Here is a 14,455-nt window from a genome sequence, read left to right as displayed (position 1 = left end):
TGTTCCCGAACCATTACCCCGAGCCCGAGTACGAGCGTCCCGCGAAAAACGAGGAGTATTAGAACCCAACCCAACCAACCACTCCTCATCTGATTCTGGCTCCTCATCTGATTCTGGCTTTTGTCACTCAACTCATATCACCGTCTATCGCCTCACGTCTGCCGTCAACCTCCTGAATCGCTGCTCAGGTCACTCCCTCAACCATAATTCCATTTTCCCCTCTGGTCGAAGACGCTTGATACATATGCGATTTAGTTTCTCTCTCTCTCTGTTTTTTTTTTTTGGGTATATGTCCTCGTTTATTCTCTTTTGGTAATAAAATTTGAAAAATGAAACAGTTTATATTAAGCTTGCATTTGCTTCTGGAGATTTCTGTATTCGAATATGAGATCCTTATTGGGTAGATCTGATACTCTTGGCCGTTTATTTTTCTTTTTCTTTTTTGTAGTTAAATTAGTCGGTTGAATCATACTAATATGGTCAACGTTTCGGGATGGGTTTTCGTCATATTTCTGGACGAGGGTTTAGAAGCCGAAGCCAAATGGTTTTTACTTTCTATCAGTGTAACAATTGGAAAGGCAGTTTGTTTTTTTTTTTCATAATTGTTTTGCTTTTTTCCCCATTTTTGACCTGTTATGTTCCTAATTCTGGGATTTAATTGCCATATCTTATGTATGTTGAAAAAGGGGGGAAATTTTGCCTTTTTAGGATTACGTTGCAGCCATAGACTGGTCTGTTAGTTCTTTGGAAGAATCTTACTTTGATGTCATTTTATTTTACTCGATTCATTGAATAACTAGTTGAAAACCATTTGTTCCGCAGCATCCGCATTATAATATTTTTGGGCCCTTCCTGTACTGCTTGTGGTAACAGGCCAGTTTCCTTCCTTAAACTTGACATTTGATTTTTTACTAGAAGGATAACCTATTATTCAGCTTTGGTCGACATTGGGTGGATGGTTAGCGGAATGATGAAATGATTGAATTGCAATACTTTTGGTTAAGAATAGACTAACAACAGATGGAGAAGATGAGAGAGGTTGAAGTTAGACATGGATTTGGTTTTAACAATGTGGATTCACAAGTCAAGGGCTTTGATGTACTTCCCATTTTGTTTCCAATATATTCTCTTTCAGAGTTCTTTTTGAAGGGAACCTCCCTTTCCAAGGCAAGGTGGCCACCACATATCCTTACCAGTATGGAGTTCCATTCTAAGTGCAACTCCATTTTACTATATGTGGTAAACTTTATCTGCATATGTAACCAGATCATTGTGAGAGGGCTGGCCTATTTACATTACCTAAGTTAGTTGTTGGTGATTGAAGTTGGCTACATGACTAACTGACCTTGGAGGCCATTGCAAAACATAAGAGAAACTTGCTAAAAACATTTTTTTGTCTATTTGCAAAATGAGGGTTTTAAGAAATTGACCAAGACGAGTTTATGGTAATGTCTGTGTTGGAGTAGACAAAGTTCAAGTGTTGTGCCACGGGGACTCGTCTCAATGAAAAGACACCAAGGATTTGTTAACCAGATGCTTGCTATTTTACTTGCGCATTCATGCTAAGTTACCAGTTTTCAAAATGCATTCATGCTAAGTTACCAATGTTAATTAGTTTTCAAATAGCATTCAGCAATTCCTTGTTAAACCGCCCCCGCCCCCCAAAAAAAAATGTAAATGAGTCTGGAGTGGTTTGCTAGCTTTTAACAACTAGAAGAGAAGTTACAAATATTTTTGGTATTTGCAGGGACATTCTGCATTTAACTCGGAAGCTAAATGGCTGCCCATAAGGTCGCACATGCCACCTTGACAGGACCAAGTGTGGTGAAGGAGTTAATTTTTGGAGCTGTATTTGGACTAGCTGCTGGTACCTTGTGGAAGATGCATCACTGGAATGAGCAGAGAAAAGTTCGTGCATTTTATGACTTGCTGGAGAAAGGTGATATCAGTGTGGTCGCAGAAGAATAGTTTGTAACTTCTCTTAGTTTTACTATTGCAACTGCTGCTGGTGCTTCCACAACTTGTGATCTCATCAATTGGCTCTTGAAATGAGCCATGAGCGTGCCGATTGTGGTTTCTAGAGAATAAGTTATTTTGTACTGAATTTTTCATGCAACATCATTGCTCAAGTTTTTTTTAATGTGTTTTCTGCCGTTGGATCAGTTTCTTACTTTTCTCTTATATATTCATACACCCATATGATAGAACACCAGATGGATAATTATGTTTCGTTAGTTTTCATTTTTAAAAATTCTGCACAGTTTTTCTCCGTGCTTCCAATTGCTGCTGATGGTATTCGGGCTTGAACTGTTCCGCGTTCTGCTTGACCTTTGAGTTTACCTGATCTTGATTTCTGAATGCAGCTCTAAAATGCTGTTATATAAGCATCTGTTCTGTGGACCGGATTCTTGCTAGATAGGAGTATTAACTTTGATTTCATGACACGAAATTAGAGTTCATGGTAGATGAAAATTCTGCTTACAAATGCCGATTGGTGGATGGTTCTAACTGGAGTATTAGTAACCGAGGGCACAAGGGCTAATTGTCCTCTATTTCTCGTACTGTTTGCTATAGTCCTTGAATGCGTAATGGCTTGCATGAGAAGTGTAAACTTGGGCTTTTTTGCCTTCATTTCTGGAAAGACCGTTGAGTACTTTTTTTTTTTTTTTAAAATTGTCAATCCGTTGTGTACGTCGAGTATCAGGAGATTTATTCTGAAGTTGCACGAAAATGTACAAGTACCACGTAATCAAGGGATGGGTAATTTAAATTCATAGAACTTTTTGGTTGTCCAGACACAAAAATGTGTTAAGTGACACAAAAACGTGTAAGTAGCACATAATTAACCGATGGATGGTTTAAATGCATAAACTTTCTGATAATGGTTGTCAGAAATGAATGGCAGTTAGTTACACTTATTCATTTTACACCACCAATCCTGTGGATTGCCTCAGAATGAAATGTCAATTTACAAGAGCGGCCTCCTGATGTTTGGGTGTTGAATAAATTGCTGCTATTGCGCAACACGAATACCTTGAATGCTCCCCAGCTCCAGCTCCAAGCCCCAGCAGGGCAAAACCAAATACAGAAAAATGAAGAGCTTGTACGCTCTCCGAACACGATTCACAACTAAAAGTATTACCGTAGGGGTAGAATCATGCCCAGCGATATTAAATAAATTGACCTTGGAGTACAGATCTTAGGGCAGGGACCCGAACCACAATCTGAAATCAAGGTTGCTGCTTTTATTCCTGCCGATTGACATCCAACCTCGGAACTCCATTAATAACAGGCTTTAATGGGTTCTGCAAATCATGTAGTCGTTAACCAGGAAGCAATTTATTTCTTAAAAATTCATAGGGGAAGAAACAAAAGCAACCTGAGATGTTCGAATACTACAATCAGAAAACGGTAAAAAAATCACATCTACAACTACGCATATGCACAAACACAGCACGATCCAAACAAATCATGGAGGCAGCAAAATTGAGGCAAAACGGGAAATATCATGGGGGTTACGGCACATGTTATCTGGTTCACCCCTATCAGAACAAATTGTTGACATCTAGGCAAGGAAAGAAATAGTCTTTATAAGATCTAGTCATTGACAAATCAAGCAATTTCCATTCGATGATTAATGCTTTTCAAAAACTGGAAGGCAAGCTTCCCAAATTCAGTGGTTTAGGCAATTTAAATCGCATTCAATGAAGAAATCAGAAAATTTTATAGAGAGTAAAAACACATTATTTATGTTTATTTTTCGCAGACATTCACGCATAATTTAGATCTCAATACAAAAGAATTAAAGCAAAGACCAAACTCAAGTACGGAACTCCTCCTTCCATCTTCCCTCTATAATTGATGTATAATGGACAAAGCAATTACCACAAGGATGATCTTTGGGAGTAATAAAGTGTAATCTTTTGTTGATCTTCTAGCTCTCTGACTCCTTCAGCTGCATCGACGACTTTGCTTTCTGAACCCTCTGTACCTTTAATGTTGTCTGTACAAGTATTAGAATCAACACTACTATTCAATACACAATATGTTTGCAGCCACCTGTCAGTCTCCCAGAGAACATGCATTATGCTTTCACGTGCAGCATAGCCATGACTCTCAAAGGGAAGAATAACCAGACGAGAAAGTGCACCATGTCCTTTCAAAGCATTGAAAAATCGATCGGACTGCATAACATAGAAGAAATCAAGAAAATCAAATTCTCTAACATTGGTGGTGAGGCCAACAGTTAAAACAAGAAAGCGGCTTTAGATTGCAAAAAAGTAGTACAAACTAACAGCAACAAGAAGAACAAAGGACACCGACTTATAAGAACACTGTGCAGATTAATCTTCAAAAGATATAAATATCTTTGGTAAAGAAAACTTTCAAATATAAAGTGGACTCACACTTTTACCTGCATTGTTAAGGTTCCAGGATTGTTGTCCTCTTCGCCATGAATAAGCAAGATGGGCTTCTTAATTTTATGGGCTGACATGAATGGGCTCATCTCAACGTAGGTAGTTGTGGCCTCCCAAAGAGTTCGATCCTCATTCTGAGCCAAGAAAAAAGAAATAGGTGAATATACTGCCAAAACCTTTACTAGAAAAAAGTATGGAAACCACAGAGAAAGAAGTTCAAATCTTTCTCTTGCCCCCTAATTGAAATGAACCAAAAAGAGAAATACCATAAAATGGGAACAAAACCAACAATAGAATTAAAGCGTGGTGTAATGGAAGAACAAGGTAAACAACTAAAACCTCAACCTCTATTACCTCTATTAAGGACATCATTACCTGAAACCCAAAAGGTGTAAGAGTTCGGTTATAGGCTCCAGATCGAGCAATCCCACAACAGAAAAGATGCGGAGCTTGTGCCAGGAGGTTAGCAGCCATGAATGCCCCGTAGGAATGACCGCCAATGGCAATTTTTTCTGCACGTGCCACCTTCAAAGGATAACAGTATGAAAATCAAACATATGTCCATGTCTCCAACTGAAATTGGCAAGGACAGTTCAAAAAACTTACACCCCTACATATAACTTCCTCAACAGCAGCCTCCGCACTTGCAACAAGTTGCTCCACATACCTAGTGAACATAGCTTTTAATTAAACTGACATTGACATTTAGGTTGGAAATGGTAATTTAAAGCTTTGTACTAATACTGCAAGCCAATATGTTCATGCATTCTATTGATGATAATAGAATATACAAGGTAACAAAGCCTGCACAAATAAAACATACTGAAGTGCAGAAAGGAGGAGTGCAAAAGGTGGATATTAAATTTAGCACAGGAAACATCCATCTGCATGACCTCCAGCAGGAAACATCACCCTTCGCCTCTTATTTCCTTTCACTAAAACTTTCATCAGCTAACCACTCTTTTCAAGTCTGTTATGTCTGATAAGCTAAGGATTCTATAAATCTTCCGTTTTCCAGAGGTTATGTTTGCACAGGTAGTAACCTTCACCAAATGACTAATTACGTAAAAACTTCTTCCACTAAAAGAGAATAGATTCTTATCCTTTTGAGTTTGAATGGAGAACCAACATGCAAAATCCGTATATATCATATACCTATCATTTGCCTCTTCATCTCCCTCACCAATGATGGGAATTGTCGGTCCAGACAAAACAGCGAACCTGCAAATCAGAGCAATCTTAGAGTTGTAAGATACAACAAATCTGATGACAAAAGTCTGCAGGTGCAGTATTGATATTCAATATACATAAATCATAAATAAAACCCAGCAAGTGAAGGGAAGAAACCCTGCCTCCTTGCCAACCAAAGTAGAGGGGACGTTGGTCCAATTCCAGCAAACTCATTAGGAGAACCACGGACTTGTCCAGCTGCATCTTTACTTTTAAACTCACCTGGATATGACCAAACCAGACATGGAAGGGGTCCATCTTTTGAGGGATCATAACCTGGTGGAAGGTACAGGGTTGCAGTAAGTTGAACTCCGTCCTTCCTTTGATATCTGATCATCTCCTTCTGTAATGATGCCAGCTGAGGGTATGGATGGGGGAAATTTGTAATCTGGCAGGGTTTCTTTTCTGGCCAACTTAGTATGAAATATTGGGTATTTTCAGTTTTAGATTCTTTAGAAGTAAGTATTTTCAATTGATTAAGATACAACTCCCCTTCATTCTGATCGGACATTAAAGCAACAATAGTTTCGTAGTATTTATCCTTATCACTTTGCCATATTCGTTCCTTGTTCCCTGTATTTCTGAAAATTCTCATTTCAGTATCCCAGTACATAAACAAAACATCGACGAAAAATCCATAGACGACACACAAACTCACATGTCAAACAAATCCAAAAATGGGATGTTCCCTTCTGGAGTAGCACCGATTCCACTCAACAGAACATAAATGCCTTCATCGTCAGAATTTTTCACCTTTGCAATCACATAAGTTCCAGCAGAAGTTCTCCGCAACATGGGAGAGCCAGGATCAGAGTAGACGTCTTCTGATGACCTATCAAATAGTATGCGTGGACTTATGTCCTCCCTGGACCCAGGAGAAATAACCCAGGTTCTTATCTTCCGTGTTTTGTACCAGGACTCGTACACCAAAGCAAGCGAATCATCGCACCAAGAAATCCCTCTGTTAAGATGAAAGGTCACAGATGTCGAGCAAGATTACCAGTTCTATCAAGCATGATTGCAATCAGCCAATAACAGAAATTATGTAGGATTGCCAGGAACTGAATTCAAGGAGCAATGCTTTGCTGTTCCAAAGTGAGCCTTCTCAAGAATTATCTGTTGTTTTTTATGCTTGCGAGTTTCCAAAAAAGATGCCAAAATTCAGAAGACAATGCACAGGAGCATACACAAACCAAAGAAAGTTGACACAGACTGCAATTGATAGGAAATAGTGATCATACCCATAGCGAAGATCAAGTTTGTGTAATATAATTGGCTGTTCATTTTCAAGTGGCACAGCAGGTTGTGTATAGATAATGTCACGCGGAGACACTTCAACTTTGGCATCACCACCATCTTGCGTCTCAACCCTGATTTAATAACCAACACAAAAGCAAAATATCAAAACAGTACCGTACCACAACTGAAAAGCTACATATAGTAGCCAGTTTTTAGAAGTAGGCACAGACCAAGCAGCAGAGACTAGCAAGTATTCATAACTCTATAGTGTTAACAGGAAGAAAGGAAATTGTTAACCATACCTCTATAGCGTTTAGAATGTATTCATACCATTAATCACATAAAAAATTTGCCATCAATCAAAACATAAAAGCTTTCTACAGAGAGAGAAAGAGAGCGAATAGAAAAAGGAATTCAGTTAAAGACATAAACAGCAGCAATTTTTGGGTATACCAGTAGAGGGTGGAAGGTTTGTCAGCTCTCCAATTAATTGATCGCATCCCTTTCCGCACGCTATTGAAAGTAATAGGAATGTCTTCAGCCAAGGGCAAATCACAAAGTTCTCTAACAAATTTCCCATTAGCTGTCCACACCTGGACCTTTTTGGGAAATCTTCCACAGGGTACAATAAAAGAAAATGGCCTATGAATTGAAGTACTCAAAATATATTGCTCATCTGGAGATGGTTCCATTGAAGTATATATGGCCGGTGGTCCAATTGGCTCCACTGACCCATCCAGAGAGGCCACAACAAGTTGTGTAGTAGCATAGTACTCAAATAAATCTTCATCATATTCGTCTTTGAGCAGATCTTGGAAGGTTCTCGTTTGAATAACATTTTTTTGCTCATTAGACTGAATCTTAGGACCAGAGGGAACTAAGCGCTTCTTCGGTGGCTCCCCACGAGATAAAGGGATTGTACAAACCAATAGAGTTGAGTTATTCACCCAGACAAAGCTGAGAAGGAAATCACTTAGTTACTAGAGAGAAGGAAATACAATTTTTTCAGTAAGTTGGCCCGACAGGAACAGTGAGTCATACTTATCAAAAACTGCATTAACATATACATCCGGCGAGTGGAACAATAGTCTAGCTTTCCCAGTCTCCACATCAGCAACCCAGACTTTGAGCTTACTGCCACTGTCATCATCCTGTACATAGCCAGAATCAGGAAGTCTAGCCAGTTACCAAAACAATAATTTACACGGGAAAAAGCATGCCGCCATAATATTGTGCCACTGATTTTGCAACCAAAGGAGGGAAAAAGAAGAGGAGAAACTGGTAGCTGCTAAAATTCTAGAGTGCCAAATTCAGGGAACCTTTGAAACTAGCAGTGCTTTTAGTTTGACCTTAAAGAAACGAGAATTCTCTACATGTTTGTCAACTCATGTGCTTTCAGTAAGTCAACCAAAGCAGGCAAAATGGTACAAGTCACCATTAAGAGCATCCAAAGGTGTCGATGGAATAATTGAAGTAGCACAAGTTTAAATTACATCAACTACTTAAAATCCGAAAAGTACCTCATCAGCTCGAACACTGAAGGATAAATGCCGACCGTCCTTTGACCTTTTAGGAGCAAAATAACAAATCACAAATTAGGCAAAAGGTGCAGTATAAATTCACAGAAGGCTAAATGTCAACACTAGTCATCAACTTGAAAGAAAAAAGAAGAGTCACACTAAAGGTCAGAATAGATCCCAAGTATAAAAACTGCAGCAGGTTGGCACAGAGCAAAAGACATAATAGTAACAAATGCACCCCACTTTAGCAGTACCCTCAATATCTTGTCCAAGCCCTCAGTAGATGCAGTCAAGTTATAATCTTCCACGAGCTCAACAAAATCATAAATTTTTTCTTTAGAGATGAGAAAGAATACATCACTAAGTGTAAGAAAGTAAACCTGGAAATTAACATTTCCTGGCAGAAGGTGATCTCTCTTCCCATGAGAAGTAGACAAGCAGTGGATTATGTGGCATTTTGAGAAAAAGTGAAGAAAATGGACTCATGGCTTCAGAATACCCGAGTTTCATTACCAATCACAATAAGGTCAATCCTCTACGTGGTCTGAGAGTTAAGACTTAAATTAACGTAGATGATAACATCAAAGATGGATAAATTGAGTACATATTATCACAATGCAGTAGAATGAGGGATATGGCCAACTGCCAGTCCGCACATAAAAATGAAATGAGAATGGGATAACAGCAATACTGAACTAGTTAAGGACTCCAAGAATCAGTGTGTTGTAAGCCTCAAGCTAAAAGTTGAAAGAGGGGGCGGGCATTACCAAGTAACAAAATTGATTTTAGCACCGTGTGGGAGGCCGGTGATCTCCTTCTCTGGACCTAAGGTACCATCAGCATTTAGCAAGTGGACCCCTATACCCGTGTAAAATGACCTGAGAAAAATGATGAGCGAAGCATATAGTATCATGCCATGTTAGACTTGCAAATACACGAGTTACTTGCAACATTTGGAGTCTAATTATATCCGTGATTGCATTAAGTGAGTGAAAGAAACAGCATGGAAGAATGCAGTAACAACAACAAAAGCGAAGGAAAAGACAGGAAAAATTCCAAATCACTCACATACGGCTTCGGGAATTACATTTTCCATCAATGCGAACACCAGCGAGCTTCTCCTCTGGCCTGGCTAATTCTGCCAAAGGAGGTAAAGATCTCCGCCTGAGGAAAAGTATTTTATCCCTCTGCGGAGAGAACGAGAGTGCAGGAAGAGGGGGAGCATCCACTATATCTCTAATTTCTGGGGGAGGAAATTGATATCCATTGGCGCCCAAATCTGTTGATTAAACGATAGAAGTGTAGGTAATGCAGCCAGCAAGTTTTTAAGCATTTCGTTGATTAGACTCATCCATAACTAATCGAAGTCTAGTAGTACTAAAGAAGAGGAGAGAGAGAGAGAGAGAAAGAAAACTAAAATCAACGTCCAGATTTTACATACCTATTAAGTAATTAGTACTAGTATAAATCGTTGTCTTAACCAAAAAAGAAAGAAAAAGAAAAGATTGGGCAACCCTTTTCCTTTATTGGTTTTTTTTTTTTTTTAATCTTAATAGTGGTATATTATGAAAAAGTTTATTTGAGAACAACCTTGGTTTTCAGGTGACGCAGAATGAGTGGGTTGATGAGGAGGATCGGATGCGTTGGAAGCAGCACCGTCCTCCACAGCGACGGCGTTTACGGGTACAAGATTGTGGATTCTGGAGGAGGGCATGGGGATGGGTTTGAGATGGGAGGAGGTATTATAACAGGTCCCGGAACTGGAAGTTGGTGAATGCAGGGCCGGAAATCTAAAGGGTAATGGGACGGCTTTGGGGAGAGGAGAACGGGAGGAGGAGGAGAGAGGCTTGGGGAGATGATGATGGTGAAGAAGAGAGAGGGGAGTGGGAAGGGAGTGGGAGGAGAATCGATGATAAACTTTGTGAAGCCGCATTTTCACTAGTTTGCTGCTGCTGCAATAATAACAACATTATCGTCCCAGCGCTACTGCCGCTCTACTGTTATCGCTAGTAAAAATGATTAGTAGTACACTGTAGGCTTGTTAACTACCACTACTGCTACTATTATCAGTAGCAGACTTGTTAGTCCCTTAAATAAATTTACACATGAAGAAGTTATAAAAAGTGTTTACTTTCACAAAAAAAAATAATAATAAAAGGTCAATTTCCCCGGGAACGCAGAATATTTCGCGTTCGGAAATGGCCGAATCCTCTTTTTAAGTTGAGCGTACTTCACACGCTAGGTTGCGAAACCAACCCGCTGATGAATATACATATATTGACAGACGTAAGAATGAAATGCTGTGAAAATATCATCAAGAGCTGCACGTGGAAGGAAGGGAAAAAATAAAAATAAACTGCACAGATATTTCATGCCAACCGAATATATATAAAACAAAAGATATTTCCACAAAAGAAAAAAAAAACAATTGGTAGTGGAATGACGTGGAAGATCTTGATAGGAAGACAAGTGATAAGAAATGTATGTTCAGGATTCATTTCACACTCCTGTTACTGTTAGTACTATATTATAGGAGCGACCGTATGGCTTCTTACGTTATCTGGTATTATATAATAATTGCAAAGCTTACAACCCCTACTGGACTGGAGCAATAAGAGCCGGGAGAGTATCAGAATTATAGCCATGGCAGCCATAGCTGGTGTGAGCCTCTCAACCCCACAAATATTGGCCAAGGCATCACACTCGACCCTCAAGTTCCCCTGCCTAAACCACCCATGCAAGAGTTCCACCACCACCCATTTTGTGCACCGGGGACTCTCTGTCCGGCCCCTGGCTGCAGCACCGGAAAGGCTGTCGGACCAGGTGGCTGAGAGCGTCAAGCATGCTGAGGAAGCATGCGCCGGTGACCCAGAAAGCGGAGAGTGTGCTGCCGCGTGGGATGAAGTCGAGGAGCTGAGCGCAGCTGCAAGTGACGCCAGGGACCGCAAGAAAGAGACGGACGTCTTGGAGAACTATTGCAAAGACAATCCTGAGACTGAGGAGTGCCGTACCTATGACAACTGATTTCGGTCATGCTTGTTAGTTCCCAATCCCATGGCCCGTTATCTTTATCTTTTTTTATTTTTAGTAGTAAGTAATCATTTTCAAACCTCTGTACTGTTTGATTATGTTCGTTAAGAGTCGTTAAAATGGATGGATGGATGGATGATCACTTTTCATCATGTTTAAACGAGCATTATACCATATACTGTTGATCTTAGATTTGTTTGCAGAAATCTGTCGATTTAATTTGTTTCTATTCTTTCTTCTTCCTTTTTTTTTTTTTCAATCATTCTTGCAAAGTGCGAGTGTTTGGATTTGGATACATTCAGTGCTTGCTTTGAGAGGAAAATCATGCGGTTGCCAAAAAGGACCAACCAAAATATTTAAGCGAAACCAAGAATATCAAGCGTACAACTATACAGGAACGAGCGAGCTCGATTGGGGGTTAAAAGTCAGTGTGACAATAACTCATAATGTCAGGCCTAGCAGCCCAAGTTGCAGGAGGAGGAGGAGTCGTGTGTATAGAAAAAGTAACTTCATTGAGTTAGCTTCCCTTTTGGAGTTGGGTTTCATATCTTGCCAAAAAAAATTTAGATTTGAATTTATTGACTAACCGTAGCCAATCAACTATTGTCAATTTAGATTAGATCTGCAAGCAACATCTACTCAAATTAATATGGACAAGCTAACAATCCAACATACTAATACTTGAAAGTGTATAAACAATCTCTAGCAATTACCATATCAGACACCCTAAAAAGCTGAAATAAGCATATCAAACAACTTCAAAAATATTACAATCAATTAGAAACTGACGACCAGACATTGACTCAACTAAGAAGTAACAAGTGCTTAACCCAAGATTTATTTCAGTCGAGGAAGTAATCAGCAGAGGCAGCAATTGGCTGATTCACACAGGAGAGATGCCATGGGTCTTGCAACAGTGGTAGTGGTTGAGGTAGAAAGGAATCCTGCTGCAATGGTTGAGGCAGAAATGGGTCCTGCAACATCGGCTGAGCCGGAAAGGGGAGCTGCCATGGTTTATGTGAGGTATCTGGAATTTCTTGAGTATCAATCGCCACACCATTGACTTCAGATGCAATGTGAATCACATCATTCATGGAACGCAAACGATCAGACAATTCATCAAACTGAGCCCTCACAACCTTATTTTGAGAAGCCATGTTTTGATACATTTGATTGGTGGCATTGATTCTGTCCGAGTATGATTGGTTTTCTTCCTTTAAGAGATTCACTTGACGGAGAAGCTCTTCAAGCTGCTGGTGCTTCTTATTTCGAGACCTCTGAGCAGATAAGCGATTGGATTCCTTTCTCTTCATCTTCTTCAAATCACACTTAGCATTACATGGATCCCCCTTTGACCCGAAATTCATAAATGATTTGTCTGGTGCCATCTTTTTTCGATGTATTTAATTGAAAGTTAAGTGAGCGTTTGGAGCGAATTTTTTGCTAAAGTTTAGACCAATTGCGAACCTGATGACTAATAGTTACAAAATTTTTGCCCGATGAAAATCAATTTGAGGGTTAGTTCATGAAAACACGTAAAACCAGTAGAGAAAAACTACTGAAAATGAGTGAAGAAGGCGAATCCGGCGCATGAGGACAGTGTGTGTCATGAAATTTTCTGAGGAAGAGGAAAACGTAGAAACATGATCGGTTCTTCGAAATTCCTTAATATCGTCAAAAACTTAATTAATATTAATTTAGTGAAATTGAAACGATTCTTTGGGGGGGGAGACAGCCAAAGTATAGATCTGCAAAAAAAAGAAAGAAGCTAAATCATACAATTTAAACAACTGTCCTGATTTCGCAATCATCATATAAGCAAACAAACCACAAATCTAGGAGCTGTAAATCAAAGCCAACGACCATAGATATTCCAAATAACATCAAAAAAAAAAAAGATAATAAAATGAAAATCTATTACTAGATGATATAAAAACAAAAAATCAGAAAATAAACTATCTGAAACGAAACAAATAAAGAAAAAAAAAAAGAAAACAGCAATAAACAGTAAAGAAACTAAGGGAAAGGGAAAGGGAAATGAAAAGGGAAAAGAACTAACCTGTGCGCAAACGAGGCGACGGGAGCGAAGAAGGTCGACAAGATCGTGGGGATGGGGTATTTATAGGAGAACATGGTGGCTTCAGCGTCTAAGATTAAGGGATTTAATAATAGAAAATTTGGAATATTCTAAAATAATTCGACCGAGTGGGGTCTCGTAGCCGTAGGTGCCTGCTGCAATATAACGACAGCAAAGCAATTGATGCCCATCGGTCATCTTTTAAGTTTTTTTTTTTTTTGTTTTTTGTTTGGCCCATCGTTTTAGGTAAATGTTGGAAGGACCAATTACCCAACAAAATCTTCTTCGGTCAGAAAAAGGTCTTGTTTGGTTGTATTTTTTTAGATTTTTTGTAAAAAAATTATTGTAACAATTTAATATATATGAGGTAAAAATATGATTGAAAAATATGTTTACTAAAAAGTAATAATTTTTCTTTGAAAAATTGTTATCCAAACAAGGCCTTGCCGATTTCTATCAACTTACCAAATTCCGTATCTGTGATACATAATTAACCAAATCCAGTTAAATTCAGTACTTATTGTTTTGTTAGCAATACGAAATTGTTAAATAATAGGTGACATTGGGTGATTGACATCTTAAATTTTTCTTATGAACTATTTCTCTCTCTCTCTCTTTTTTTTTTTGGTTTACTATGTTCGTGTTATAATTTTTGTATTAATTTGGGTTCCTTTTATGATTTGTCATATTTCCTCCTATCCTCGCCTTTTCATACTAATCTTAAAACAAGTTTGAAATAAATTGATGGTGTTTGACGATGTCGAAAACCGGAAAGGTGTGCATGCTTTAGGAAAAGGTGCAGTCAATCCTCTAGTTACGATGCTGGCTGAATTCGCTGACCGTTTTTAAGGAAACAAAAAATACCAAATTGGAAAGTAAATCCACGTAAATTGATGCTCGCATCTTGGGACGCGTTTTGACAATCAAGGTGAGAAGGAAAA

The 14,455-nt window shown here is 38.9% G+C and overlaps 4 protein-coding genes across 4 annotated transcripts; 2 read left to right on the top strand and 2 right to left on the bottom strand.

The window, feature by feature from the left end:
* Nucleotides 1-81: 81 nt before the first annotated feature.
* Nucleotides 82-2,230, top strand: LOC113755213 (cytochrome c oxidase subunit 5C-2-like). Its single transcript, XM_027299266.1, has 2 exons — nt 82-188; nt 1,748-2,230. Exon 2 carries the CDS (start codon nt 1,777-1,779, stop codon nt 1,966-1,968), a length of 192 nt encoding a protein of 63 aa, XP_027155067.1. The 5' UTR covers nt 82-188; nt 1,748-1,776; the 3' UTR covers nt 1,969-2,230.
* A 609-nt stretch (nt 2,231-2,839) lies between these two features.
* On the bottom strand, nt 2,840-10,402 carry LOC113755212 (probable glutamyl endopeptidase, chloroplastic). Its single transcript, XM_027299265.1, has 15 exons — nt 9,998-10,402; nt 9,476-9,686; nt 9,175-9,285; nt 8,408-8,453; nt 7,929-8,038; nt 7,341-7,844; nt 6,890-7,018; nt 6,307-6,609; nt 5,771-6,229; nt 5,574-5,639; nt 5,025-5,085; nt 4,794-4,943; nt 4,415-4,552; nt 3,886-4,184; nt 2,840-3,305 (listed from the first exon to the last, which is right to left on the bottom strand). Coding segments are annotated over exons 1-15 (2,931 nt in total). The 5' UTR covers nt 10,341-10,402; the 3' UTR covers nt 2,840-3,304.
* Nucleotides 10,403-10,958: 556 nt separating this feature from the next.
* On the top strand, nt 10,959-11,627 carry LOC113755206 (calvin cycle protein CP12-2, chloroplastic-like). The gene has a single exon (XM_027299260.1). It carries the CDS (start codon nt 11,051-11,053, stop codon nt 11,429-11,431), a length of 381 nt encoding a protein of 126 aa, XP_027155061.1. The 5' UTR covers nt 10,959-11,050; the 3' UTR covers nt 11,432-11,627.
* A 652-nt stretch (nt 11,628-12,279) lies between these two features.
* LOC113755215 (bZIP transcription factor 53-like) lies at nt 12,280-12,825 on the bottom strand. Its single transcript, XM_027299269.1, has one exon. The coding sequence runs from the start codon at nt 12,823-12,825 to the stop codon at nt 12,280-12,282; it is 546 nt and encodes a 181-aa protein (XP_027155070.1).
* Between the last annotated feature and the right edge of the window lie 1,630 nt (nt 12,826-14,455).

Source organism: Coffea eugenioides, unplaced genomic scaffold (assembly GCF_003713205.1).
Source record: "Coffea eugenioides isolate CCC68of unplaced genomic scaffold, Ceug_1.0 ScVebR1_1305;HRSCAF=2131, whole genome shotgun sequence".
NCBI lineage: Eukaryota > Viridiplantae > Streptophyta > Magnoliopsida > Gentianales > Rubiaceae > Coffea > Coffea eugenioides.
Note: the sequence above shows the minus strand (reverse complement) of the source record. Positions and strands in the feature narration are given on the sequence as shown.